The sequence below is a fragment of the Cuculus canorus genome, chromosome 28, assembly GCF_017976375.1.
Source record: "Cuculus canorus isolate bCucCan1 chromosome 28, bCucCan1.pri, whole genome shotgun sequence".
NCBI classification, from domain to species: Eukaryota; Metazoa; Chordata; class Aves; order Cuculiformes; family Cuculidae; genus Cuculus; species Cuculus canorus.
Window position 1 is genome coordinate 3,785,889 of NC_071428.1, and position 26,051 is coordinate 3,811,939.

At 46.7% G+C, this 26,051-nt stretch overlaps 1 protein-coding gene across 3 annotated transcripts in view; it reads left to right on the forward strand.

The window, feature by feature from the left end:
* The first annotated feature begins 1,882 nt into the window (after positions 1–1,882).
* The window catches only part of GON4L (gon-4 like), a 31,750-nt gene continuing 7,581 nt past the window's right edge, over positions 1,883–26,051 (forward strand). For 2 of the 3 annotated variants that reach the window (XR_008447319.1, XM_054050649.1), the window contains exons 1-22: positions 1,883–2,747; positions 3,925–4,086; positions 5,275–5,471; positions 6,861–6,935; positions 7,327–7,377; positions 7,750–7,800; positions 8,535–8,630; positions 8,869–8,973; positions 9,791–9,961; positions 11,192–11,384; positions 12,006–12,107; positions 13,364–13,404; positions 13,568–13,671; positions 15,724–15,922; positions 16,755–16,841; positions 17,507–17,678; positions 18,448–18,592; positions 19,987–20,137; positions 20,957–21,073; positions 21,852–23,591; positions 24,433–24,676; positions 25,623–25,804. Coding sequence is in view for 2 of the 3 variants with exons in the window: in XM_054050649.1 (XP_053906624.1) it covers positions 1,952–2,747; positions 3,925–4,086; positions 5,275–5,471; positions 6,861–6,935; positions 7,327–7,377; positions 7,750–7,800; positions 8,535–8,630; positions 8,869–8,973; positions 9,791–9,961; positions 11,192–11,384; positions 12,006–12,107; positions 13,364–13,404; positions 13,568–13,671; positions 15,724–15,922; positions 16,755–16,841; positions 17,507–17,678; positions 18,448–18,592; positions 19,987–20,137; positions 20,957–21,073; positions 21,852–23,591; positions 24,433–24,676; positions 25,623–25,804 (5,181 nt within the window). In the remaining variant the exon portion in view is untranslated. Of the gene's footprint in view, positions 2,748–3,924; positions 4,087–5,274; positions 5,472–6,860; positions 6,936–7,326; positions 7,378–7,749; positions 7,801–8,534; positions 8,631–8,868; positions 8,974–9,776; positions 9,962–11,191; positions 11,385–12,005; positions 12,108–13,363; positions 13,405–13,567; positions 13,672–15,723; positions 15,923–16,754; positions 16,842–17,506; positions 17,679–18,447; positions 18,593–19,986; positions 20,138–20,956; positions 21,074–21,851; positions 23,592–24,432; positions 24,677–25,622; positions 25,805–26,051 lie in introns of those variants that run through there. The other variant, XM_054050650.1, reaches the window with a different exon arrangement.

Consider the following 26,051-nt stretch of genomic DNA (forward strand, 5'->3'; position numbering starts at 1 on the left):
ACGCACATGTAAAAATTCCCAGGAATCTTATGCCTATTCTATTCCTTTCCAAGGACTCATTTTAATGTTATTATGAACTTCCCAACAGCCAAATCTCTTGCTAATTTGGAGCTGGGTCCAGCTCTGCCTGACTTTGCATTTGAGATGATGACTGCAAACGGAAATGATGATAGAAGATATGTCTGTTCAGCACAGACCAGACTGAACATAAGACATTAAGTGTCTGGAAACCCATTATTAGAAGAAAAAAAAATCTATAAAAAAGCCATGTTATCAGAGGAACATACTGCCTAAGCTCTAAAAAATGCATTCACTTGGATGAACTTGGGGCTACAAGAAGGCTGGGGAGGGACTTCTTACAAAGGCATTTAGGGGAAATGGGTTTAAATCAGAAGGGGAAAGACTGAGATTACACATTAGGAAGAAATTCTTCATGAGGAGGCCCTGGCTCAGGTTGCCCAAAGCAGTGGTGGTTGCCCCATCCCTCGAGGGGTTCAAGGCCAGGTTGGATGGGGCTTGGAGCCCCCTGCTGTTTAATATCTTCATCAGTAGACAGTAAGCTTGAGGGCACCCTCAGGAAGTTTGCAGGTTACACCAAGCTGAGGGTGCAGTTGCCACATGGAAAGGACAGGATGTAATCCAGGGGGACCTGGACAGGCTGAAGTGGGGCTGGGTGAACCTCATGAGGCCAAGTGCAAGGTCCTACCCTTGGGTTTGGGCGATCCCCAGTTTCAATACAGGATGTGGGATGATGTGATTGAGAGCAGCCCTGAGGAGCAGAACATTGGGTGCTGATTGATGAGAAGCTCAACATGAGCTGGCAATGTGCGCTTGCAGACCAGAAACCAACCGTGTCCTGGGATGCATCAAAAGAAGCATGGCCAGCAGGATGAGGGAAGGGGATTCTGCCACCTATATTCCTCTCTCCTGAGACCTCATTGGAATATTGTGTCCCGTTCTGGAATCCTTAACATAAGAAGGAGACAGAGCTGTTGGAATGGATCCAGAGGAGGCTACAAGGATGATCGGAGGGCTGGAGCACCTGAGGAGGACAGGCTGAGAGAGTTGGGGTTGTTTAGCCCGGAGAAGGCTCCAAGGAGACCTTAGAGCGACCTTCCAGTACTGAAAGGGGCTCCATGAAAGCTGGGGAGGGTCTGTTCATAAAGGCTTGTGGTGATAGGACAAAGGGCAATGGGTATAAACTGGAGAGGGGCAGTTTTAGGCTAGACATAAGGAGGAATTTCTTCACCACGAGGGTGGTGAGGCCCTGGCCCAGGGTGCCCAGAGCAGTGGTGCTGCCCCATCTCTGGAGGGGTTCCACGCCAGGTTGGATGGGGCTTGGAGCCCCTGAGCCAGTGGGAGGTGTCCCTGCCCATGGCAGGGGGTGGGACTGGATGGGTTTTAAGGTCCCTTCCAAACCAATTCCATGATTCTATTAATTATGGAGACAGGAGTAAAGGATGCATGGAATGATTATATCAGTAGGAGCCTTCAGCCAGCAGAAAAGGAGTGGCACACGCAGCAGGGAGCAGGGGACAATGGCTCCTCGTGCCTTGCAATGCAAGTATGGTCTGGCAGACTCAGAATACAAGCTCTGGCTTTTCTCAAGCCGCACAATGAGCTCACGAGCGCTTTGCCACAGAACGGGTCGGGGAAAACCGACCAGCAGGCACAACGCCCAGAGGCACCCAGCAAAAATGTCGGCCGCCCCCTCTTCCCTCCCTCCCAACCACGTGACACCGAGGCCGCCAACATGGCGCCCGTCCTCTCTTCCCGCCCCCCCAAGCCACGTGACGTTGAGGCCGCCAACATGGCGGCCGCTCTCTCCGCGGCCAAGATGGCCCCGCGGCGCAGGCGCGGCGGGTGGGGCGGTCGTTAACGGCGCCTTCCGTTTCCCGAGGAGAAGCGGGCGGGGACGGAGGGAGCCGCGCTTCCTGCCCTGTTGGGTGGGATGTCGCTGTCTCTCAAGATGCTGCCCTGCAAGAAGAGGAGAGCGGCGGTGGCGGCGGGGCCGCAGAGCCCGCGGGAGGGCGGTGAGGAGCCCGGCTCCGCCTCGGCGGGCGCTGCGGGAGGGGTCGCCGCCGCCGCCAAAACGGTGCCTCGAGCCTGCGGGACGGGCACTGGGGAGGCCTCGGTGCGGGACGGGAGGCGGGCAACGGGTGCCAAGGAGGCACCAGGGATGAAGGTGGCAGCGGGGACGAAGGAGACACGGGGAACGAAGGTGGTACCGGTTCCATGGGAGGCACCAGGTGTGATGGAGTCACTGGGTGCCAAGGGGACACCGGGCACGAAGGAGGCACCGGGCACGAAGGGAACGATGGGCATCAGGGAGACACTGGGAGCGAAGGAGGCATCGGGAATGAAGGGGACAGTGGACATAAAGGAAACACCAGGAATAAAGGGGACACCGGGCACAAAGGGGACACTGGATATCAAGGAGGCACCGGGTGCAAGGGAGGCACTAGGAATGAAGGGGACACCAGGCACAAAGGGGACACTGGGTGCAAGGGAGGCACCAGGAATGAAGGAGGCACGAGGCACGAAGGGGACACTGGGCATCAAGGAAACACCGGAAACAGAGGGGACACTGGACATCAAGGAGGCAGCAGGCATGAAGGAGGCACCAGTGGGCACGAAGGAGGCACCAATGGGCGTGGAGATGGCACCAGACTCAAAGGAGGGACCGGACACGAAGGAGCTGAGCGCTGCCGAGCTGCTCCTCACCGGGAGCCCCGAGGGGGCGGAAGGTAATGGGGACCGGGTGTTGGTGCTGAAAATGACAAGAAATCAGCTCCCTAAGAGATATTTTTGAGTTTTAGAAGGCAAACAGCCTTTAATCGGGGTTAGGTGGCATAAGGGAGTGATTTCCATCAATTGTGTGTAGTGAGATGAGCAGGGACAGATTTAGCATTTCCATGCATATGGATAAGTTTTCCTACCTATCTTATGCCTATTTTATTCCTTTCCAAGGACTCATTTTAATGTTCTTGTGAACTTCACACAGGTCACATCTCTTGCTACTTTGGAGCTGGCTCCAGCTCTCTGTGACCTCACATTTGAGATGGAGGAATAATGCAAACAGGTGATTGTAGAAGACGCATCTGTTCAACACAGATCACTCTGAACACAAGATATAACTGGAGAAACACTGTTTTATCAAACATAAAAAAACCTAACAGAGGGACATTTTGTCTAACTTTAAAATATGCAGTGACTTGGATGAACTTTAGCTTAAATCAAAATATTCCACTTTTTGTAATAGTAACTGCATTTTGTGTCAGCGTGGGGCCGTGCGGGTGAGGGGTCTCCTTTGTGTGGTGTCTTTGGTTGGAGTTGATGATCTCTAAGGTCTTTTCCAACCTATTGATTCTACGATTTGTTCCCTGCGAGACCCCAAAGTCCCCTTTCCAGAGCGTGGAATTCTCCTCCCATAAAACATGAGGGAGCTACTGCAGAGCTAAACCGTTTCACCTCAACTGAGGAGCAAGAGGGCACGCAGCCACCCTGCCAGCAATATCCTGGCTGTGGAGCTGCCTCCTATTGTTGTGGTCACCTGTGCCTGCCCCTACCCCTTGATTCCTGCTGTTGCAGTTGTGTTTTAAACAAATCATCAGATTTTTGTGATAGGATCACTTGACAGGAACGATTTTGAGTGTAGCTATGCAGAACTGCTAGTGGAGGGAGCAAGACTGGAATAGTTGGAGGTGGGAATCTCTTTGCCTGGGTTCATCCAGCAGGATGGGACTGCTGTCATGTTCAGTGTTGTCTGGATTGCTTTGACAGGCTGGATGATGAGGTTTGTGGAGCTGATGAACAGACCTCAATGGGTCCTGGCAAGCTTTTGTAATTGCAACAGCTTCGGAACCTTGCTCACCCATGTCTATGCGGCATAACCGACTACAGCTTAATGTGTCCTCTTTACAGGGAAAGTGCCTAAGTTGTCTACAGAGGTAGAAGTGGATTCACAGGGAGATCTGTATCCGACGGAAAACCAGTCTGGAGTACGGGAGTCTCCAGCGAGAAGTTCTTTGCAGGTGGCTGTTAGAAATCCTACCGTGATGAAGCCACTGAAGAACCCCAGGGCTGGTGAGTGGCCCCAGTAGTCTGGGGAGGAAAAATGTAGATTCAGGGCTGTTTATTCCTTTGGATAAGCTTTCTGCAAGGAACAGACCTGTGACTTTACACAGGTGATGCAGAACTCTGGACCTGTGTACGCTACGGCAGGGGCTGTTTAGGTGAAACGTTTTCATCCTGTGCTCCGTAATTCAATGGCTGAATAAACCGCACGTGTCCAAGAGAAACTTGCTGGAGCTGATCTCTCTAATTTTTTGATTACCAAAACCACTGCTTTCCTTCAGAGAAGTTCACAAAGGCTTGTAGTGATAGGACGAGGAGCAAACTGGAGAGGGGCAGATTCAGGCTAGACATAAGGAAGAACTTCACCATGAGTGGTGAGGCCCTGGAAGAGATTGCCCAGGGAAGTTGTGGCTGCCCCATCCCTGGAGGGGTTCAAAGCCAGGTTGGATGGGCCTTGGTCAGCCTGAGCCAGTGGGAGGTGTCCCTGCCCATGGCAGGGGGTGGAACTGGATGGGCTTTAAGGTCCCTTCCAACCCAAGCTATTCTAAGGTTCTTTGAAGTTGTGATTCTTTTGTTTCCCTGAGTCAGCCAAACAGTACCACTTGAGAGACACTTTTACGTCCTGGAAACTGTAACCTGCTCTTGCTCTGTGGTCCCTGGAGTTCTGCAGCTGTTTTAATCTTGATGCCCCAAACGCCTCTTCTGGAAAAGGTGTAAAAAGGCTGCTGAGGCCATTCTGTAAAATCATTTTGGGAGAGATGGGAAGATGTAGATTTAATATTAGGAAGAAATTCTTCATGGTGAAGGTGGGGAGGCCCTGGCCCAGGTTGCCCAGAGCAGTGGTGGCTGCCCCATCCCTGGAGGGGTTCAAGGCCAGGTTGGATGGGGGTTGGAGCACCTGATCCCGTGGGAGGTGTTCCTGCCCATGGCAGGGGCTGGAACTGGATTGAGTTAGAAGGGACCTCAAACCATTCTATGATTCTTTGATTTGCTTGACTGAAGGGACTTGCTCAGGTCCTGCAGATCTGGAATCTATTATTCAAGAGCAGTTGCTTCTTCTTAGGGCTTTTTCCATTTGTGGGAAGCTGCTGCCGTGTTAGTATCTAATTAGTAGAATTCTGCCTTTTTCTTTTTAAACTTATACATTCAGAACGTGAAGTATCTGAACTTTTAGATTCCATTTTTATTAATTTTCAGAGGGGCAAGATGAAGAGGATGTTGAGAGAAGGAAGAGGAGGAGGAAGGCCACCAAACGGAAAAGAGAAGGGAAAAGTCCGGAAGAGGAAGCATCTTTGACTTGTGACATCAAGCTGGATGATACCCTTGATCGCACCTTAGAAGATGGAGCTAAACAGCATAATCTGACAGTTGTGAATGTGCGCAATATCCTGCACGTGAGTGAGTTGGGACAGGGAATGGAGAAGTGCTTTATCTTACAAGTGGCAACACTTGATTTTGTGAACGGGGCAAACTGGGTAGGCACCCTTGTCTTAATCTCTCCTATAAGAAGCTCTAAAGAGAGAATGATGGGGTGTTTGTATGAGTTACCTGGACCTGGCTTCATTAGTAGGTATTGATCCCCAACTGCTCTTTATTTACAGTGGCAAACAGGTCTGGTTTACTGTACCCTAACAGCAGTAGCGAGAGTAGTTGAACTAAAATTTGTGTCTCTGGCTCTACATGAGGAGATGCAGACCGTCAGCTCACTGTTCCTGGTTTTGAATGAAGTGTTTAGGGATGAAGTCCTGATGGAATTCTGGTGCTGCTGGCAGAAATGCATTGCTCTTGGTTAATGATCCCAGCCGATGTTTTAGTCTGTCACACAGCTTTCAGTTAGAAAGGAGCTGCAAGAAGAATATCTGGATTGTCGCATCTGTGTAGTGAAACTCAAAATCTCTCCCTCTATGAGGTGTAGACTGCAATTTATTCCACGAGCATGATCTGGAAGCAGTGGTATTTATATTCCCGCAGGATCAAAAATGATGCTCTCACCCCGCAGTGTTGTTTGGATCCAGGGAATCTTGGGTATTTTCCTTTTTATTGCCATCCCTGTGACAAACTGGAGACTGCCACGATTCTTTTGGGCAGATTCACCTCTTGATTTTGTGCAAGCACCGTGAATTCACGCCTCTCTCTGTCACACAGTGCTGTGGAAGGGGTGTAAATGCCTCACAGTCACCTACTGTCCCTGGAACCTCATGGTGGCATTCAGAAAATGTAGTCATGGCTGCTGGGGCTCTTCTGCCTTCTCTTATTTCTTTAAAATGTATATGATGTTTCTTGAAATGATGCGGCACAGTGCTTCAAAGAGTAGATTCTCACATACTTTAGAGAATTAGGCCTTGCTGTTCTGGAAGTCTCTGAGTGCTTAAGGATTTAAGTTTCCTGTTTCAGCTTCATATTTCTTGTGCTTGGAATCTGCTCATTTTACTGATTATATGATGTGAAGGAATGGAAACTGTCGTGGGCTTTTGTTTCTTCTGCTTGAAATTTACTCTGTGGAACATTCACAGAGAACACAGCGCAAATGTTTTTATTGCTGCTCTGCTTACTTTGCATTCTCTTGTCTGATCGCTGAACCCCCCATGGTGGGGGATGAAACTGGATGGGCTTTGAGGTCCCTTCCAACCCAGACTGTTCCTTGATTCTATTATAGTATCATTACAAAGTGTATTGTACACTGCATATTTCTCCATTATGTTTCTAACTTGTTTATTTTAACCTTAAGTCTGTTTCCTTTTAACAAATTGAATGTGAAAGATATTTTCTTTGTGTTCCTGTAGGAAGTGATCACAAATGAGCATGTGGTTGCCATGATGAAAGCAGCCATCAGCGAGACAGAAGATATCCCTTTGTTTGTAAGTAAAGAAGGGGGAAGATTTAGATTGGACATTAGGAAGAAATTCTTCACGATGAAGGTGGGGAGGCCTTGGCCCAGGTTTCCCAGAGCGGTGGTGGCTGCCCCATCCCTGGAAGGGTTCAAGGCCAGGTTGGATGAGTCTTGGAGCCCCTGAGCCAGTGGGAGGTGTCCCTGCCAATGGCAGGAGTTGGGACTGGATGGGCTTTGAGGTCCTTTCTATCCCAAACCACTCCATGATTCTGTGGGTCTGTCACTCTGATCATATCTAAAAGGTAATGACTTTAAAAAAAAGACTTCAAACAGTCTTGTAGTAAAGAGTTGTTGGGGAAAAGTTTGCAGTTAAGGCAAACAGCTGAATGGGTTGCTGTTGTCTTGTTTTAAACTTTCAGGAGCCCAAAATGACTCGTTCCAAACTGAAGGAAGTTGTGGAGAAAGGAGTGGTAAGTGTGTCATCTGCTTTTATTATTGCACTCTCTCCCTGCCTGAAAGGCTTTGGGTCTTCTGAAAGAAGTGTAAAGTGTGCTTTTTATGTGATTTATTCTTAAAAATAAAATATGAGTTAAAACAATGTTGAAAAAGAATTCATTTTAGATAAACGAAATAGAACTAGATCAGGGTTAGAAAATGCAGTGAATTCACAGTCTCCATCACACAAAAGTTACTGCCTGCAGAGATCAGGGGCAGTTTTGAAAGCCTTTGTTTGAAGTCTGCTGTTGCTCGACTGCTTTGAAGAACAAGAGCCTAAGCTCTTTTAATGGAATGATTGCCTCAGCTGTCACCAGGACAGTTAAAAGTGTTTTCCTTCTCTTTAGGTGATTCCAACATGGAATATTTCTCCAATTAAGAAGGCAAATGAGGTGAAGGTAAGTGACTGACTGCTGGGAAATTGGAGACCGTACTGGAGGCGCTCTTTGGAGCAAGGAACCTTTTGGTAGGGTGGAGTGGGCCAGTGTCTGGTGTGTTGTGAGTCCAGGAGCACTGCAAACAGGGCCTGCTAGGCAGAACAGGGCAGTTAATGCAGCACGGGAGCCCTGAAGAGCTGCCCTTGGGGGTGGACAGAGCATATGAGGGCCTGACATGAAACAGGGGTGTCTTTTCTGTTGGGTGGTCCTGCTGCCTGTGTTGCAGCAGCCCCCAGCCAGATGAAACTCCTGGTTGGGATGCTGTGCCCAGGCCTGGCGCTGCGAGGTCCCCTCCCTGGGCCTTTCCGTTCACTCTAGAACTGCCTGGAAATACAGCTTGTGTTTCATTTTTTTTTCCTGAGCTCTGCCTGTTCCGAAGGATTTGTTGTCAAGGCGTGGGCAGGATTCAGTGGTGTAGGAGGAGGGAATGGCCATTCAAGTCCCAGAAACCTGATTTGAGATAGTGTCTGCTCATGCAGGGTTTCAGTCATATAAATGCTAAATCATTTGTGCCTATTCTTGTACGTTTTCCAACCACTTTACTAATCTTTAATTTCTTTGGTTTCCTCAGCTGTTTTCAGTAGCCTCCTTCCTTTCTGAGCTGCAGGGTGTTTCCTCAGTTAGAAATATTTGAGCTGAGTGCAGCTCTTTGTCTTCCTGGAAAAAATGGTCACTTTTCCTCTGTTCTGTTGCAGCCTCCTCAGTTTGTGGACATTCCTCTTGAGGAAGATGATTCATCTGATGAAGAATACCAGCCTGATGATGAGGATGAGGATGAGACTGCGGAAGAGGTAAACGCAATTTGCTGTTCTGTTCAGCATGGATTTGTCGGTGTGTTTGAGGCAGTGGAATCCTCTTTCTGTTTTAACACATGAAAACTTGTAAGTCATCCTGGACTTTTTAGTAATCTTCTTTTCAGCGCTGTTTTATTAATTTGTCTAAAAAACCCCAGTCTTTGGAGTATTAGTTGAAGCAGTGCGTGACTTTGGCCTGATTGTTTGATTGCATTCTGCATCTTTTGTGCTGTAGAGCTTACTGGAAAGTGATGTGGAGAGTACTGCTTCTTCTCCTCGGGGAGCAAAACGATCCAGGACAAGGCGATCCTCTGATGAAGAGGGAGGGACGCTCTGTGAGGTAAACTTGCAAGAGAGTTCTTACTTTCTTTAGAAGCACCTTTCAGTCATTATTCCTAAGTAATTAATGCAGAAGAACATATTGCTTAACGTCGTGGTGACATTGCAGGTGCTGTGTGGCCATAGGGTTCCACTGCAATGGTTCCTGCATAAAGTGCAACCCTTGCAGAAAGAGCTTACTCTAAAATAAACACAAGTGCTTAAAAAAAGCACTGTCAATGGAAACAATTGGCTCTTGTTCAGATAATGGTTATTTTTCTAATTGTTTCTGAGAGGAGTGCAGGAGAATTGCTTTCTGTGCTTGGCTGAGGAGGAGAAAGTGATTTTGATAAAAGCAGAAAGGCATTTGTCGTGATTGTATGCACTGTCAGATCAGCAGGAGGAGTCTGTGCAGTGTGATAAGAGTTGAATACGAACAGGCAATAATGAGAAAGCGCCTGTGAGAACTGTCCACTGACAGTGAAATCTCAAAAGAGCAATGGTGTATTGATATTTCCACGTTCTTCTTACCATGGGTTTGCTTTTGGGAGGGTTAGGAGCATGCTACGATTACTGGCATTGAGATTTATCAGCTCCGTTAATGTTGAGACTGATACTCAGATCTTCCAAATATCTCTTTTCCTGCAAGTCTTTTAAGTAGTAAATGCGTTTGTGCTCTCTGAAAGTCAAAGTGAGGGTGATATGAAGAACCCATTTCCTTCTGTGAACTGTTTCTCTCATTTCTGCTGTGTTAAACTCTAGTCAAGTAGAGACTTATGCTGTCCTTGGAAACGTGTGTTCTAAATAAAACCTTTTAACACAAAGGCCTTTTTAATTAGATGGAGAAGATTCCTACGCCTGTTGTTAGACATATTAGCGCTGAAGTAGTTCCCATGGGACCTCCACCACCACCTAAACCAAAGCAAAACAAAGACAGCACATTCATGGAGAAGCTGCATGCAGTGGATGAAGAATTGGCTTCGAGCCCAGTGTGCATGGATTCCTACCAGGTACCGGTTTTAGGGATGCTATAGCAGTGTGGGTTTAGTTTGAGTAAAATTTGTTAGAAGGGAGGTAACTTTCTGGTGTTCTCTGCTATTTTACTGCATTCTGCTCCCTTTTTATAGCATTAAATAATAAGTTGAATCTCCGTAGTGTGTATACGCTCGCTCTGTGGATGGACAATAGGAAGAAATCATAGAATTGCTTGGTTGGAAAAGACCTTGGAGATTGAGTCCAACCATCCTTGTCGACTACTGAACCATCTCTGAGCACCTAATTTACATGCCTTTTAAATACTTCCAGGGATGGGGACTCAACCACCTCCCTGGGTAGCCTCTCCCAGTGCCTGAGAACCCTTTTGGTGAAGAAATTTCTTCTGATGTCTAATCTGAACCTTCCCTCCTGCAACTTGAGGCCATTTCCTCATCCTCTCACTTAGGAGAAGAGACCACCACCCACCTCGCTACAGCCTTGAACATAGGGCAAATATAGAGTCATGGAGTGGTTTGAGTGGGAAGGGACCTCAAAGCCCATCCAATTCCACCCCCTGCCATGGGCAGGGACACCTCCCACTGGCTCAGGAGCTCCAAGCCCCATGCAACCTGGCCTTGAGTGTCTCCAGGGATGGGGCAGCCACCACTGCTCTGGGCAACCTGGGCCAGGGTTTCACCACCCTCATCAGGAAGAATTTCTTCCTGTCTCATCTAAACCTTCCCTCTTCCATTTTAAAGCCATTCCCTCTCGTCCTATCATTCCATGCTCTTTTTAAAAGTCCTTCCCCAGCTTTCCTGGAGCTCCTTTCAGCACTGGAAGCTGCTCTAAGGTCTCCCTGGAGCCTTCTCCAAGCTGTCCTCATGAAAGAGGTGCGCAAGCCCTCAGATCACCTTTGTGGCCTTCTCTGGACCCGTTCCAACAGTTCCATATCCTTCTTACGCTGAGGATTCCAACAGAGTAAAATGTACATCAAAGTATTGAATATTGCAAGTGGAGTTTGCTTCCTTGGTAGCAGATTAGAGTTTAGCCTGAGATAAATGAACAATCATATAAACAGTAATGGTTTAATAGTGAGCGTAACGATAATTTAACTTTATCAAACCACCAAAGTAAATGATTCTTTGAGGCAGGAACCTAATATTTTTTATATTGGACTCTTTTTGTCTGGGCTGAAAACCACTGCTGGAGAAACTGAGAGAGGCAAAGACGTTGTAATTCCATTGTGCTTTTTCTTTACCTTTCAGTCTCTGGAAGACAGCCTCATTGCCTTCCGAACCCGATCAAAGAGACCGCTGAAGGATGTTCCTCTGGGGCAGCTGGAGGCTGAGCTCCGAGCCCCAGATATCACACCTGATATGTATGATCCCAACACTGCGGATGATGAAGAGTGGAAAAGGTGGCTTGGAGGACTCATGAACGATGATGTGGAGAATGAAGGTGTGTGACAGATACGGTGGTGGGGGCTACGTTGAAGGCCTGGAGCTTTTTCTTTCTGTTTATAGCTGTTGTTCTTGGCTACAGCCAGGATCCTGTTTAGTGACATGCATGTGTTCTGCATGCCCTCAGCTTTCCTCATCTTCTTTTTGGACCTTGGTGAGGTGTTTTAAACTTCATGTGTCTCACTTGCAAACGGTTATGAGCTAGCATGTGCAGTAGCTGGCCACCATAAACAAAAGTTATGCGTTCCAGTCCATAATCCATCATGCTGTAACGTGAAGGTGGTAGCACTGATACACCTGAATCGATCTGTGTCCTGCTCCTTGTTAGGGACATCATAGGACGAGATAGGAAATGGACTCAAGTTGTGCCGGGGAGGTTTAGATTGGATATTAGGGAAAATTCCTTCACTGATAGAGTTCTCGGGCACTGGCAGAGGCTGCCTGGGGCAGTGGTGGAGTTCGTATCCCTGGACAAGGTGCTCAGGCGTGGTTTAATGGTGGACAGGTATGTTTGGACTCCATGATCTCAAAGGTCTTTCCCAACTAAATAATTCTAGGATTCTATGAATGTATGGTCCAGGGGAAGGGAAATGACAGCTCAAAACTTGCTTCTTGCTAGATGAAGCAGATGATGAAGACGACCCCGAGTACAACTTCCTGGAAGATCTGGATGAACCAGATACAGAAGACTTCAGGAATGATCGTGCTGTGAGAATTACCAGTAAGTCCGTTGGGAATCCAACCTCCTTTCTTGTTAGGATTAGTAAAGTTGAAAAGTGAGTGGTTTGTTGCAAAGATTTTGCAATGTAGCTGATTGAAAAAAATCTGCGGAAGGACTTGGAACAGCTTTTCTGTGCAAAGCTGGCTTTCTGTGCAAGCTGCTGTGCCATCAGAGGCCACTTAACCTCAGAGCAAGGACTGAAGAACAATACTTAAGTGATAATGCAGTCTTTCATAAAACTTCAGCCAACTCAGAATTGAATGCTTGCCTCGTGACTTGAGTATAATTAAATCTTCTCCAAGTCTACAATCTTTGAGTTAATTCTATAAACAGACTGCTTTCATCTTCTCCATAAAGCACCCTTGGTTTATGGCTTATTGCAGCTTAACATAGCACTAAATTTAATTCTGAAAATGAGGTTTTAGATTAGATTTTTGAATAAAAATAGTCGTAGTTGAAGGGGTTTGGGACCTAACATTAAAAAGGGATGTAATGTCAAGGGCCTCTCCTGTTTAGTCCTCTCTTTGCAAGGGACACAACAACCCTGTGCAGCACTTCAGGCTTGGCTTCATGGCCTGTATCAGAAAGAGCATGGCCAACAGGAGCAGGGAAGGGATTGTGCCCCTGTGCTCAGCATTGGTGAGGCTGCACCTTGAAGACTGTGTTCAGTTTTGGGCCCCTAGCTCCAGGAAAGACCTCGAGATGCTGGAGTGCGTCCAGAGAAGGGAACGGAGCTGGGACTGGGTCTGGAGAATAAGAGTTACGAGAGGTGGCTGAGGCCCTGGTGTTGTTTAGCCTGGAGTAAAGGAGGCCGAGGGGAGACCTCATCGCTGTCTACAGCTGCCTGAAAGGAGATTGTAGTGAGGTGGGTGTTGGTCCCTTCTTCCAAGTGACAGGCGATAGGATGAGAGGAAACGGCCTCAAGTTGTGTCAGGATAGGTTCAGATTGGATATTGGGAAAAATTACTTCACTGAAAAGATTACCAGGCACAGGAACAGCTGCCCAGGGAGGTGCTTCAGTCATCACCCCTGGATGTATTTAAAAGCCGGGCAGATGAGGTGCTTAGGGATGGTTCAGTTGTGGACAGGGACATTTGGACTCAATGATCTCGAAGTCTTTTCAGCCAAGTGCTTCTACGATTCAAAAGGAGAGTTTCCACTTGTAAGCAATGTTTATCGAATGAGTTGATATTATGACAGGATTGCAAAGTGTTTCTTGGAAGAGGAATCTTCATACTTTTTAATTTTTCTTGCAGAAAAGGAAGTGAATGAACTGATGGAGGAGCTGTTTGAGACAGTAAGTGAAATTTTTAGCCTTGAGAAGGAATGCGTACAGGCACTTCCCCAAGTCCCTGGAGAGATCAGTGTCTGTGCTAAGATCAGTGTGAGCTTCATTAGCTGAACATGTAAATACTACTTGATTTTTTAATTTCTGACTATTGCTACATGTTTGCTATCAGTTTCAGGATGAGATGGGTTTCTCAAACATGGAGGATGAAGGTCCAGAGGATGAGGATATTGTTTCAGAGTCACGGCCAAATTTCAATACACCACAAGCACTTAGGTAGGATCATGTGGTTATGGTCATAAAATTAAAACAATAACTACTCTGTTATGATAAAAGCCTCTGGTTTTCTCGGCTGTACTGTGCCCTCCACCAAAGAGATGATGTCTTCTCAGCACCGACTGCTGCTTTGAAAGCTCTGAGCTGTTTCTATTTATGAGGTTAAACAGTTTGACCCTCTTTTTTTCTGTTTGTATTTTTTGATTTCATTAATTGTGATGCATCTGAAGATGATGGTGATGACAATGAAAATGCCCCATCCCTGGGGGTGTTCAAGACCAGGTTGGGTGGGCCTTGCGCAGCCTGGTCTAGTGGAATGTCCCTGCCCATGGCATGGGGTTTGGAACTAGATGATCTTTAAGGTCCCTTCAAACCCAAGCTGTTCTATGATTCTAAAATGTAGCTGCTCAGAAAGAGACAGCAAGAATGGCTGCACTAAAAGATTGGTGCGAGCTGTTCTCTATCAGCTGAAAAAGCCAAAGTTTCTCAGAATCGGGATCTGTTCCAATGAGGCAGGATCTCTAGTGGAGGAGTCTGTTGTGTTCTTTCATCTCCATGCTATATGTACTGTCCCTGTCTATTTAAATTGTGTTTATTTCTCAAGTCCACCCACGTTTTCCTCCTTTTGTAGTCTAATTCTTCTGAAAAAATTGCTTCTCTACCTGCTGAGTCACTCACTTCAGCTGTCAAACCCACAGTTAGTGGAGCAGGACATCGCATCCTGGGTGAGGATGCTTCAAAGCACTGGGTAGAGAAACAGTGGATACTGGGATGCTGCTGCACATGTGATCGAAGCACATAGGACCTGTGCAAGGACAGTCCCATCCTCACAGTGACAGCAATGCTGGCGCTCTTAATTCTTATGCTCTCCTCTGTTGTTGCTGAAATAATTTCAAAGTATAATTTTCTTGCCTTTAATTATTTTTAGTTTTTTTATTGTTAAAGGTAGGGGTAAAGTACCTTTTTTTGATGACAAGAAATGCTTGAAGAGAAGGTTTGATAAAAGGTGTGGCTTTATCTTTTAAGAAAATGGCTTGGATGTAATGGGGGCCTTTTCTATGGAAAAAGACCACATAAGATATCTGAGGCCTCAGTCTGAAACCATAAAAAGTTTGGACATTGGCTTTTGGCAGTTTTTGGTATGGGTTATACTTGAAACAGTGCCTTGAAGAGGAAAGGGTCCAAACCATTTCTTTCTAGGTAGCAATGCTGCTCCATTTAACCGATTACAGAAGCTGAACTGTGGTCTGAATGGTGTCTCCTTGTTTATGGGGCAGATCAGCTCAAGATCAAGCTGGATCTGTTTGGGAAAGGAGCTAAAACAAAGGCTGGAGTTTTGTGATGCTCCCTCTGGGATGAGCAGTACCAGAGGGGAGTGCAGCAACTCTTAAACCAGCTACAATCTAAAATCGGGGAAACTTTATGCTCTATTTGTATGGGTTTGTCTTTGGTAATCATAGAATCATTTGGTTGGAAAAGACCCTCGAAATCATCGAGTCCAACCATCCCTGTCTGCTACTAAACCATCTCTGAGCATCTCATCTACCCGTCTTTTAAACCCCTCCAGGGATGGGGACTCAACCACCTCCCTGCGCAGCCTGTTCCAGTGCCTGAGAACCCTTTTGGTGAAGAAATTTTTCCTGATGTCTCATCTGAACCTCCCCTGGTGCAACCTCAAGCTGTTTCCTCTCATCCTGTCACTTGGGAGAAGAGACCCAACACCCACCTCGCTACAACCTCCTTTCAGGCAGTTGTAGACAGCGATGAGGTCTCCCCTCAGCCTCCTTTTCTCCAGGCTGAACACCCCCAGGTCCCTCAGCCTCTCATAACCCCTGTTCTCCAGCCCCTTCCCCAGCTCTGTTCCCTTCTCTGGATTCGCTCCAGCTCCTCAATGTCTTGTAGTGAGGGGCCCGAATTACATGATCAAAGTGTTGAGTAGCACAAGGATGATAGTTCTTAAACTGTGTGTTCACAATACAGAGTGAAATATTCTCAATAAATGGTTATTAAATCCCATCTGTATTATATTTTGGTCTTCCTGATCTCAAACAGATTTGAAGAACCTCTGGCCAATTTACTGAATGAACAACACCGGACAGTGAAGGAACAGCTTGAGCAGTTGAGAATTAAGAAGTCCTCCGTCAAACCACCACAAGAGATGGAAAAATCAAAACCTCAAAATGAGAAGCCTCTCCAGAGCCTTGTTCTGGACAGTGTGCAAAGAAGGAGGCTGCAGCAGCAAATGCAGCAGGTAATAAGGTGTTATTTGGTGTGGCCTAATGAATGTTTGCCATATGCTGCACAGGGTGGAGAAAACCAGTGGTACAGCAAGCACTTTGGCATCCTTCCTTGAAGAAACAAAGCAAAAAAGCTATGTTTGAAGCTTTAGCAGGTGATGTTCACGTGTCTGATTTCACACTGAAAGACAATTTAAATTGAATGCAGAGTAGAGCTTATTTTGTGCCATTTCTTTCTCTCATGTGAGACACCTGTCTTGGCCATCCTTGAATCCTGACCGTAATCTGTCAAAATCCTCTTTTCACCAGCTTCTTTACTACTATCTGAGAATGTTACTCTTGAAGTAGTTCAGATTCTTCTTTCCTCCTTCCACCACTATATAGAAATCGAGTTTGAACATTTTAAAAGCTGTCAGAGGTGAGAAGCTGTACTTGGATAATTTTTTACTGTGTTCGTCGGAAGTCCAAGGGACTTCTCAGAACTTAAAACTTTCTGTCAATTCCGTGGCATGAGGACAAAGTATACTAGTTTTCTTCTGAAGAAATAATTATTTCATTAGACAAAAGAAAATCCTTTCTATGTCGATCGTTATGGTATGGGACTTTGGCACAAAAGCAAGGAAACTGCCCTAAAACTTATTTGGGTGACGCATCAAAAATCTGTGTAATAAACTTCCTGCCAGTGGATATTAGAGTTTCCCCTCAGCTTCTGTTGCTTAAAAGGTTATTTGAAGTCAGAATGTGGTTTTGAGGCTGCTGAGGGGATTTCTTGTATCTCTATATTTATGCTTTCTGGTTTCTTATGCACTGAAAAAAAACCCCATTTGTCTGCTTTTACTCTTCAAGCATGTTCAGCTTCTGACTCAAATCCATCTCCTTGCAAGTTCCAACCCAGCATTAAGTTCCGAGACCGGTACTACCAGGATGTTTTTGGTAAGGATAAGTCTAAACTTGGAGCTATGTGAATTTTAATGAATGCTGGTCACTGAAAAAAATTTAGAGAGCTTAATTTATTTAATTGTTCCCATTAAATCGTGAGAGACTTGATAAAGGAATAATGGAACAGGAGCAGGTTCCCAGAATGCCAGGTTGGAAGGGAACTCAGGGGGTCACCTGGTCCAACCTTTTAGGTAATATATAGTTAAAAAGAGATGGCCCAGCACCCTGTCAAGCTGAGCTTCAAGTGTGTCCAGTGTAGAGGAATCCACCACTTCCCTAGGAGTTTATTCAGTTTGCGAAGAGCAGTGGTGGCTGCCCCATCCCTGGAGATGTTCAAGGCCAGGTTGGATGAAGCTTCGAGCAAATGGAAACGTCCCTTCCCATGGCAGTGGCTTGGAACTGGGTGGGCTTTGAGGTCCCTTCCGACCCAGCCCTTTCCGTGATGCTATGATGTTTCCTCTCTTGGAAAGAGGGGGCATTAGAAAAAAAAAAAATAATTCCTCTTAGGTTCCTCCATATGTAGTGCTCCAAAATAAAACCTGTTACACTCTACTTTTTTTATGCTTGTCAGTTCACCAGCTTTTATTTTTTCTATTACGTGGATTTGTTCTTCACATTCCAGTTGAAAGCAAGATCTTTTTCTCTGTTGGACTTTGCAGAGTGAGCTTGGTAACTTTGCTCGAAGCTCCGTGCTTCTTCGTCAGCCATTCAATCCCAAGTTTCAGACAATGTTCCAGCCGTGTAACTTGAAGGGAGCTCTGCAGCTCATTGAAGATTTCCATGCCCAAGTCCAAGTTGACTGGAGCCCTCGCAAAGCAGTGAAGAAGAGTGGTACGTGCTTGACAGGGGGACAGGAGGTGGGGATGTGCTGGACAGAGGGACAGGAGGCATGGGATGGACTGGACATGGTGGGATCGGGAGGCATGGGATGGACTGGCTGGAGATAGGAGGTGGAAAAACATCTGTAGTGGGAGTTATTTCCTTCTGTGCCTCCTCCAGATGGAATGTGGTTCTGACTGCTGTTTGGCATGGAATTACTAATTTTTTTCCATTTTGTGAGGTATTTTTAGATAAAATCGTTCACTTTACCGACTGCCTTTTTGCTTCTTAAGCTTCCAACACAGTAGAGCACGTCATATGAGCTGTTGACTTTCGTATGACATTATAATCTTGCCATGTTTTGAGTGGCAGAAGTCTATCAAGAAACTATGAAACTGGAAATAAATGTTCCGAATGCGTTGGTTAACACATACCAAGGAACTGTTCCCTTCGCAGGAGTATTTTGGTAAAGAAAAGCTCCAAACAATTGGTTTCAAATATTTGTTCTGTGATTTTTCAGCTACCTAGAGAGTGAACAGAGCTCTTCACAAGTGTTTTTTCAATACAGAGTGAAATGTAGGATGGAAAGTAATTTTGCCTTTTGTTGAGGTAAAGGTAAAGGCAAAAACTAGGGAATAAGCAAATTCTAAAAAACAGGGAGAAAATCTCTCCATGTTTGCAGTGAAGAAAGTGAAAGAAATAGGGTTTGCAAGAAGTCAATTGTGAAAAACCTTATTTTTCCATGTATACCTCTATCCTTATTTGTTAATTCTTTTCACAGCCAATGAATTCCCATGTTTGCCAAAGCAAGTGGCCTGGATTTTGGCAACAAGGAGAGTCTTTATGTATCCAGAGTTACTGCCAATATGTTCCTTGAAAGCAAACCCTCCCCGAGACAAGATTATCTTCACCAAGGCAGAGGACAAGTAGGTGCTTAGAAATATTGAGTAAAACGTACAAAGGGAGACCTGTTTGTTGAGGAGAATTTCTAGGATGCAAACTTTCAGGATATCTGCATTGTGCAACAGCACATCTAAACTGCAATCTGCCATCCTGCCTAAAAGACTTTCTATAGAATTCTAGAATGTCCTGAGTTGGAAGGGACCCCCAAGGATCATTGAGTCCAGCTCCTGTCCTTGCACAGGACACCCCAACCTTCACACTGTGGGTCCTAGGACGTTGTCCAAATGCTTCTGGAATGTTGTCAGGCTTGGGGCTGTGACTGTCCCTGGGTAGCTGTTGCAGTCCACCACCCTCTGGGGGAAGAATGTTTTCCTAATTTCCAATCTAACGCTCTCCTGGCATCTTCCTGCCGTTCCCTGGGGTCAGAGAGAAGAGTTAAGCACCTGCTCTTCCTCCTCCCCTTGTGAGGAAGCTGGTGACCACAATGAGGTCTCCTCTCAGCCTCCTTCAGGCTGAACAGACCCAGTGACTTCAACCACTCGTCAAACCCTTGCCCTCTAAACCCTTGAACTCAGTGCCCTCCTCTGGATGCTCTCCAGGAGCTTTAGATCCTTTTTATTCTGAGGCTCCCAAAACTGCCCCCAGTGCTCAAGGTGGAGTTGCATCAGAGCAGGACAATCCCCTCCCTCACCCGGCTGGTGATGCTGTGCTTGATGCCCCTTAGGACACAGTTGTCCCCTTGGCTACCAGGACGCGCTGCTGGCTCATATCCAACTTGTCATCAACCAGAACCCCCAGATCCGTTTTGGCAGGGCTGTTCTCCAGCCTCTCGCTCCCCAGGCTGTGTAGAGAGCCAGGATTGCTGTGTCCCTGGTGCAAAATCCAACACTTGCCTTTGTTAAACTCCATGTGGCTGGCGACTGCCCAGCTCTCCAGTTGGTCCACATCCCTCTGCAGGCCTCTCTGTGGTCAAGTGTCAACAGCTCCCCCCAGTTTCATGTTATCAGCAAGTCATTAAACCATCAACTGCTGAATCCAGTTCATTTATGAAGACTTTAAAGAGCACTGGCCCAAAGCTGGATCGCTGTGGAACCCCGCTAGACACTGGTCACCAGCCCAGTGTAACCTCATTTATTGTTACCCTTTGAGCCTGACCTGTCAGCCAATTGTTCACCCATTGCATTGTGTGTTTATCCAGCTAAATGCAGGGTAGTTTGTTTAGGAGGATACCATGAGAGACAGTGTCGTAGACCTTAGTGAAATCCAAAATGATTACATGAACTGGTTTTCCTTGGTCACCTCCGTGGGTAACTTTGTTTAGAAATTAAGCTTGTCAGGCAGGACCTTCCCCTTATAAACCCATGCTGGCTGGGACCAGTGACTGTGTTGTCTTTATCTTTTGCCCTTCTCTCTTCAGTTTATTGGCTTTAGGTCTGAAACATTTTGAAGGGACGGAGTTTCCAAAGCCTTTGATCAGCAAATATCTCTTGCCAACAAAAACTGCCCACCAGCTTACAGTACGGATCAAGAATCTCAATATGAATCGAGCCCCTGACAATATCATTCGAGTAAGTGATGCCTTCAGGTGGGTGTTTGGTATTCATCAGAGTTATGTATCTCGTTGGTGTTCATTACACAAGAAGCGAAGTGCTGTTTATTCCAAGAATCTCTCTGTATGTCATGGTTTAGTCCCAGCCCGGCCAATTTTGGCAGCTGAAAACCAAGCAGTTGGGCTCCCAGTTCCCTGCTCGCTCCCAGGGAAAGGGAAATGAGAGAAGACTTGCAGGTTGGAAAGGAAAACTACAGTTTGAAATGAAATAATAATAATAATTAATAATAATGAAAATAATAAGAAAGTAATAAAATATATACCAATATATGAAATTGTGCCCCTACCCCTTGATGGCTCTGTCACCACGGATGCTGCAGAGGGGACACGAGGGAAAGGGTCCGCGCTGGCCTCAGTAACAGCATTCAGGAAAGCACAGATCCAGGAACAGACACAAACAGAGACAGATGAGGGCCTCATCGGCCATCAAAGAGGAGAGCCTGATCCTAGTGATCACTCAGTTTTATCCCGAGTATGACATGTATGGGTTGGAATCCTCTGTTATCACTTTGGGGTCACCTCTCCTGTCCACCCCTTCCTGCAGGTGTGACCTCTTTTACTTACGTCTCCACCGGCTCCAGGATGGCCTTGCTTTCTATAGGAATGTTTGTAATGCAATGTTTCTGCAATGTTTCTGTGTCTTATTGAAGCAGCAGGGCTGAGAATCACTTTATTCATACGAACGTACCTGCACAGCACCATCTTTGTCCTGCATCCCAGCAGTTATTGCACAGGTGAGCTCACCGCAATCATCTTGTCTTGCGTTCTCTTCACACAGTACTACAAAAAGACAAAGCAGTTACCCATTCTATTCAAGTGCTGCGAGGAAATCCAGCCCAGCGATTGGAAACCACCTGTGGAGAGAGAAGAACATCGCCTGCCGTTTTGGCTAAAGGTAGTTTCTGCTCTTCTGCGTCCTATCTAAGTTTTTTTTGTTGTGATGTTGATTTCTTTGGGTTTATTTTTTTCATAGAATCGCAGAACAGTTTGGGTTGGAAGGGACCTCAAAGCCCATCCAGTTCCACCCCTGCCATGGGCGGGGACACCTCCTACTGGCTCAGGGGCCCCAAACCCCATCCAACCTGGCCTTGAACTCCTCCAGGGATGGGGCAGCCACCACTACTCTGGGCAACCTGGGCCAGGGCTTCCCCACCCTCACAGCGAAACATTTCCTCCTAAGATTTCATCTCAAATCTCCCCTCCATTCCATCTCCTTGCACTCCCTGCTCAAGAGCCCCTCCCCAGCTTTCCCGGAGCCCCTTTCAGTACTGGGGTACCACTATAAGGCCTCCCCACAGCCTTCCCTTCTCCAGGCTGACCAACCCCAATTCTCTCAGCCTGGACAGGCTGTTTTTCTCTTTCTGTACAGCCAAGGTCCAGAGTGAGTTGTCTGGTTGTCCATTTTGTTACAGTGAAGCTTCCTTCCCAGAAAATCTTGTATTTACTTAAAGAACCTTTATAGACCAGTTCAGTTCTGTTTCTTTCAGGTTCTCAGGTTCTTTTGAAGGCTTTGGAGTAAAACTCATGAATATGAAGTAATATACAGTAGAGTAAAGTAAATAAAAAATGCTCTACCTTTAGAAGCAAGTTGTTCTCTGTCACCTTCTGTGGTGCTTTGAGGGTGGTGATAGAAGAATGAATGGACTGGACTAACAAACTCTTGTTCCCTTCAGGCCAGCTTGCCCACCATACAGGGGGAATTGAAGCAATTGGCAGAAGATGCCAGGCAGATGCCAGGTTCACCTGATGCAGATTCTGTCTTAATGGGGCCTGGAAAGGAAACTTCAGATGCAGAATATGATGAAAAGTACCCTCTACTCATGCCGAAGGGACTGGTATTGACCTTAAAGCCCCTTGCCAATCGCTTCTCTAGGAGAGCATGGAGGAGGCAGAGGTCTTCAGCTCTGAAGCCTGTCCTCATTCGACCAAATCCGTGCCTGCAGCCCAGTTCCAACACCATTAACATGCAAGAACCTGTGAAGTTGTCCCAGTCAGAAGCTCCTCCCAGCAAAGTTATGGTTCAGATACCTCATCTTATCCAGCCAGCTACAGTTACACAGACGGTGCAGGGAGTGCAGCCTTTGAGTGTTCCCACAGTGGTAGGAAGTGGGGATGGCTTGGAATTTCAGAATGTGCTCTCCCCTTCGCATTCGGACTCCAGACAAGCTTTCCCAGCTGCTGTACCACCAGCTCTCGTGGCCCCAAATCCAGTAACTTTACAGCCAAAACTGATGTTGCCAGCTTTGGCTGGATCAAAAATACGCAAACCTTGTGTCCGTAAGGGGTACCAAAAGAAAAAAGGGGGAAAATCTGCCCCACTGATAAAGACTTCACCTTTGATTCAGCCCTCTCCTGTCATCCTTACTGTGCCTGCTACCACAGTGAAGGTGGTCAATATCGGCAATGGCTGCAATATGATCCAGCCCATAAATCCAACAGTTGCTAGAGGCACTCAGGCTATTCCAGTTACAACCTTACTGGTAAATCCATCCCCTTTCCCCTGTCCATTAAATCAGCCTCTAGTGACTTCTTCCATCCCTTCACTGATAGTTTCTCCTAACCCTGTTGGTCTTTCTGCATCTTCTATTGGTGAAAATGAAGACCAGCTGAATCTGGTTTCTTCCTGCCCTGCTGGAAACAGCAAAAATTCCTATTCCACGGCAGAGCCCAAGGCTGAACCCTCTGAGCTGTACGTTTCCTGCACCACTGCCTCCCCTGCGGAGGAGTGTGGTACAAATCCTGCCAATTCAAACACTGGTGCTCAGGAAAAGGTGAATAAGAGTGACTGCTGCAGCTGGACAGTGGTGGGAGGAGATGAAAGCGCTTCTGAGCCATTGCCTGTGGAGCTTTTGCCTCGTTTAGAAGATCCAGATGAAACGGTGAAAAGTGAACCCGAGGATTCAAATGATGCTACCAAGGAAGTAAATCCAGTACTGAAGAGAAATCTTGTATCTACTGAAGTGAAGGAGGAATTCATGCTGGACCTTGGCCAGGAGCTGGACATGGAGGTTGCATGTTCATGTTCAAATGACCTGAAAGAAATGAAAAAGGAGCATATGTCGTGTGATGAGAAGGGAGAAGGACAAGGGTGGGCCTTGCGGTCTTCTCCCCACGGCGAGCAGCAGATGGATGCAGGTGCTGTTGCTGGACCACAAGTAAGTAGTGAGTCTCCAAAGAATCTTTCTTACACAGCAGATGTGGAGGCAGAATTCAGTAGCCCGCTGGGAAGGCCAGAGGATTCCTCCAGTATAGATGGCCAATCCGTTGGGACACCAGCTGGCCCTGAAACTGGAGGAGAGAGAGAAGGACAAGAGGAGGAGGAAGAAGATGACTTTGATGACTTCACACAAGATGAGGATGAAGAAATGTCATCAGCCTCGGAAGAATCAATTCTTTCAGTGCCAGAGCTTCAGGTAAAAGCAAACAGAACTTCTAAGGGGTCACCTTAAAGCAACTTTCCAGTACCTGAAGAAGGCTTACAAGACTGGGGAGGGACTTTTTACAAGTGGTAAGACGAGGGGGAAGGGCTTTAAATTGGAAGGGGAAGGTTTTAGATCAGACATTAGGAAGAAACGTTCTGCTGTGAGGGTAGTGAGGCCTTGACCCAAGCCCAGGGAAGCTGTGGGTGCCCCATCCCTGGAGGTGTTCAAGGCCAGGTTGGATGAGGTCTTGAGCAGCCTGGTTCAGTGGGAGGTGTCCCTGCCCATGGCATGGGGTGGGACTGGATGATCTTTAAGGTCCCTTCCAACCCAAACTATTCCATGAGTCTATGATTGTAAAAGAACTTACTGAAAACAAATATGGGCGTCCTGAAACCCTCATTGGGTCAGGGCAAGTCACAAATTGGATCCAGTTAAAGCTGGACTATGTGATAGCAAATCCAAGCTAAAGGAATATCTTGCAGTCTCGAGCTGTAAAGGCTTCATCAGTTGAGGCTGTGCTTAAACAACATGTCTTTAAGGGAAAATTATTTCCAGGTCACAATTCCTGCCAGCCTTGAAGAAGAAATATGATCATTAAGGAATCCTGTCGAACTTGATTGGCAGATTCTTCAATTTAATATTGTCGGGGATACAAAGCCAGGCAATTCTGGTGGTTATTGAGTTCTGCCCTTTCTGTAGAATCCTGGGGCTGGGAGATGTTGGTCTGTGCGGCTGGCTGTTAGGATTCTGATGGAGTGAGCTGGTTGCTGAATAACGTTAAAATAAACACTAAAAGAAACAATGTGCTGTTTTTCTGTTGTTCCTTCCTAAGGAGACAATGGAAAAACTTACTTGGCTTGCAACAGAGAGACGTTTAAGCCAAGAGGGAGACTCTGAAGAAGACAATTCCCAGGAAGAGAACTCTGAGCCTGAGGAAGAGGAGGAGGAGGAAGTGGAAGGAATAGAGAGTTTACAGAAAGATGATGAAACGTGTGGTGATACCTCAGAAGAACCGAAATCTGCCTTCACCTTGACAAAGACAACCCCACAGGTAGAAGCTCACCGGATGCCGGCAGGTATGTTCTGTGGGATGCTTTTGATACATGAGGAAATGGAGCTGCTCTCTGCATTGAAAGCAAAATGATGGGGAAGCTCTGTCTGGGTTTAATTTCATTTGGCAGGTTTGAGCTTAATGATGCTTTCCGCTTGGAAATTAAATTCTGCAACGCAGTCACAGTTCTTTGAGAACAGCTCCCACCAGTGGAGCCCTTGTGCAGGTGAACCGAGCGTCTTCAGGCCAACGTGATACATTTATGCTTCAAGAATTTCATAGAATTGTAGAATCCTGAAATGATTTGGGTTGGAAGGGACCTTAAAGATTATCTGTTTCTACCCCCTGGTGTGGGCAGGGACACCTCCCACTGGCTCAGGGGCTCCGAGCGCCATCCAACCTGGCCTTGAACCCCTCCAGGGATGGGGCAGCCACCACTGCTCTGGGCAACCTGGGCCAGGGCCTCCCCACCCTCACAGCAAAACATTACTTCTTAATGTCTCATCTGAATCTTCCCTCTTCCAATTTAAAGCCATCCCCCCTCGTTCTGTCGCTCCAGGCCCTTGTAAAAAGTCACTCCACGGTTTTTGTGGAACCCCTTTCAATACTGGAAGTTGCTCTAGGGTCTCCCCGGAATCTTGTCTTCTCCAGGCTCAACAACCCAACTCTCTTCATCCTGCCCTTGTATCATCTTCATGGCCCTGTTTGCAGGCATAAGATTTGTGGTTTGTGTCTGCTAATACCCAATACCTGTATAAGAACACCATTAACTGGTCAAATGTTTGTTAGATTGAATTTTTGTTATAATGTGAACGTGAGCGAGAAGTGTATTGTTTGTACACTGACAGTTAACTCCTTGCTAACTCTGAAACCCGAGTATTCTAGCGTGATATTGATGTAGAAGCAGCTCTCTGCCAGCCCAGGGAACATACAGAAAGTCTTGATACAACTTGCGTTGTGCTTCCTCACAGGAGAAAATATGAAAGCCCCTGGGAAGAGCAAGAGCTCCCACAGAACCAGAAATAAGAGGGGACGGGCTCGTGCTAGCAAAGATACATCCAAGCTGCTCCTCTTGTATGATGAAGACATCCTGGAGAGAGATCCCCTGCGGGAGCAGAAGGATCTAGCGTTTGCCCAAGCCTATCTGACCAGGGTAAGCCAGACCAGTATGTGATCCACGAATGGGAACATCGGACACTCTCTGAGTCTTCTAACACAGTTGATGCCTGAGCCACATACCTGCCAGGTTGATCTCGGTGTGCTGGAGCTTCGTGGAGTTACCTTTCTTTGTAGCACCCCATATGGTGGCCCTTTAGTTACTGAGCTGTTTCCTTGCCTTTGCTCTTCCTCCAGTCTCCTGCCTATGGAGGTGGGGAAGGAGTGGCTGTGGGGTGCTTAGC